The 1,409-nt window shown below is 27.8% G+C and overlaps 1 protein-coding gene across 1 annotated transcript in view; it reads left to right on the forward strand.

Moving 5' to 3' along the window:
- The window catches only part of LOC109541430, a 10,788-nt gene extending 9,802 nt beyond the window's left edge, over nt 1-986 (forward strand). The window contains exon 5 of the mRNA XM_048660968.1: nt 679-986. Coding sequence (XP_048516925.1) covers nt 679-768 — 90 coding nt within the window. The 3' untranslated portion in view covers nt 769-986. The remainder of the gene's footprint in view (nt 1-678) is intronic.
- The last annotated feature ends 423 nt before the right edge of the window (nt 987-1,409 follow it).

Below are 1,409 nucleotides of genomic sequence, written 5' to 3' on the forward strand. Positions count from 1 at the left end.
TGATTTTGACAAAACGGGTTGTTAAACACAAATGTTGTGAAAGGAAAACATGCAGTAGATCGATGAACAAATAATCTAAATAAAATACTTGTTTTCTTCTTAAGTCACTAATGATCTGCTTCTTCACCATCGCGGCAGTTAGAATTTTAATCAATAATCAACAAGTTATTTATACTTTTTGATATATATAATTTTGTTATTTTTGAAAATATTTCTCAAAGAAGTTTGTCAGGTTGACTAAACTGAGATTCATTTATATTTTCCGTCGGTTGCATATTATTTCAAAGGTCTAATTAATGTTTTCTTGAGAAAAGAAGAGCGATTTTATAGCGATATTGCAAAGGTTTTTATAACTTCAATTAATGGTTTTTAAATCTTAAATCAACGTAAAACGTTTGAGAACATATGGAGCACACAAAATTAGTTTTGTACTGAACAAATAATAAATACATTTTTTAATATTCCCTTTCAACTTATAAAATATTATAATTTCAACTATAAAATTATTTATATATATGTATTACTATTATTGATACATTTTAAAGCTTATTTTCGGTTTGTTTCAATTATTCTGCCGATAAGATTCGTATGCATATATTTGTCTTTAGATTTTTAGATTAATCGTACTTACTCAAGTGAAACAGTTAATCAGCCCAGTTTTTCCTTGCTATTTTGCAGGTTCATCCAAGTCATGGAGTCTGCTACATTCCATTCGGTGGAAGGGAAATTGGACATGACTCTTACGAAATTTTGGTCTTGAGAAACTAAATGTTTCGGACTAAAACTTACAAATTCGTTAACAATTATTGTCTTTTTGAAACCATTGTTGTAGCTGTACTAATAATAAATTTTAGTTTGGCGCTATGAACCGACAAAGTGTAGTTGTGTTATAATGTGCAGTACTGTAACCATGTAACCACACTGTGCATGATCTAGAATTTATTTTGCATTATATAAAATAATTAATATATTTTGTTTTGAAATTATTTGATGCTTTGTTTACTCCATTTTACCAAATTACACATACACCAAAAAAGGTTCTACACTAATTAACATGTAATTCTAGAACAATTTATCTTCTCACTGAATAATTAATTACATTAAATGGTTGCGGGTAATTTTCGTGAAATATTTTAACTGAATTTTTCGAAAAGTACGACTTTTTCTCAGATCCATCCACCATCTGCAAATTTTTGGTTTTTTATATAAAGGTGTGGATTGCGATATAAAGATGTTTTCTTTTCTTTTGAAAAACATATTTACAAGTCAAAACAAAATCAAATGTATGTCTTAATGTGTGTGTAAAAGTAAGTGTTTTGATTGATTTTGATTGATTTACTTAATTCTCCGAGAAGGAAACATTTAAATAGGGAAATTGAGGGTAAATTGGTGAACTTTACATCATATTC

The sequence above is a fragment of the Dendroctonus ponderosae genome, unplaced genomic scaffold, assembly GCF_020466585.1.
Source record: "Dendroctonus ponderosae isolate FM_Combo_2020 unplaced genomic scaffold, Dpon_F_20191213v2 Dpon_F_20191213_1, whole genome shotgun sequence".
NCBI lineage: Eukaryota > Metazoa > Arthropoda > Insecta > Coleoptera > Curculionidae > Dendroctonus > Dendroctonus ponderosae.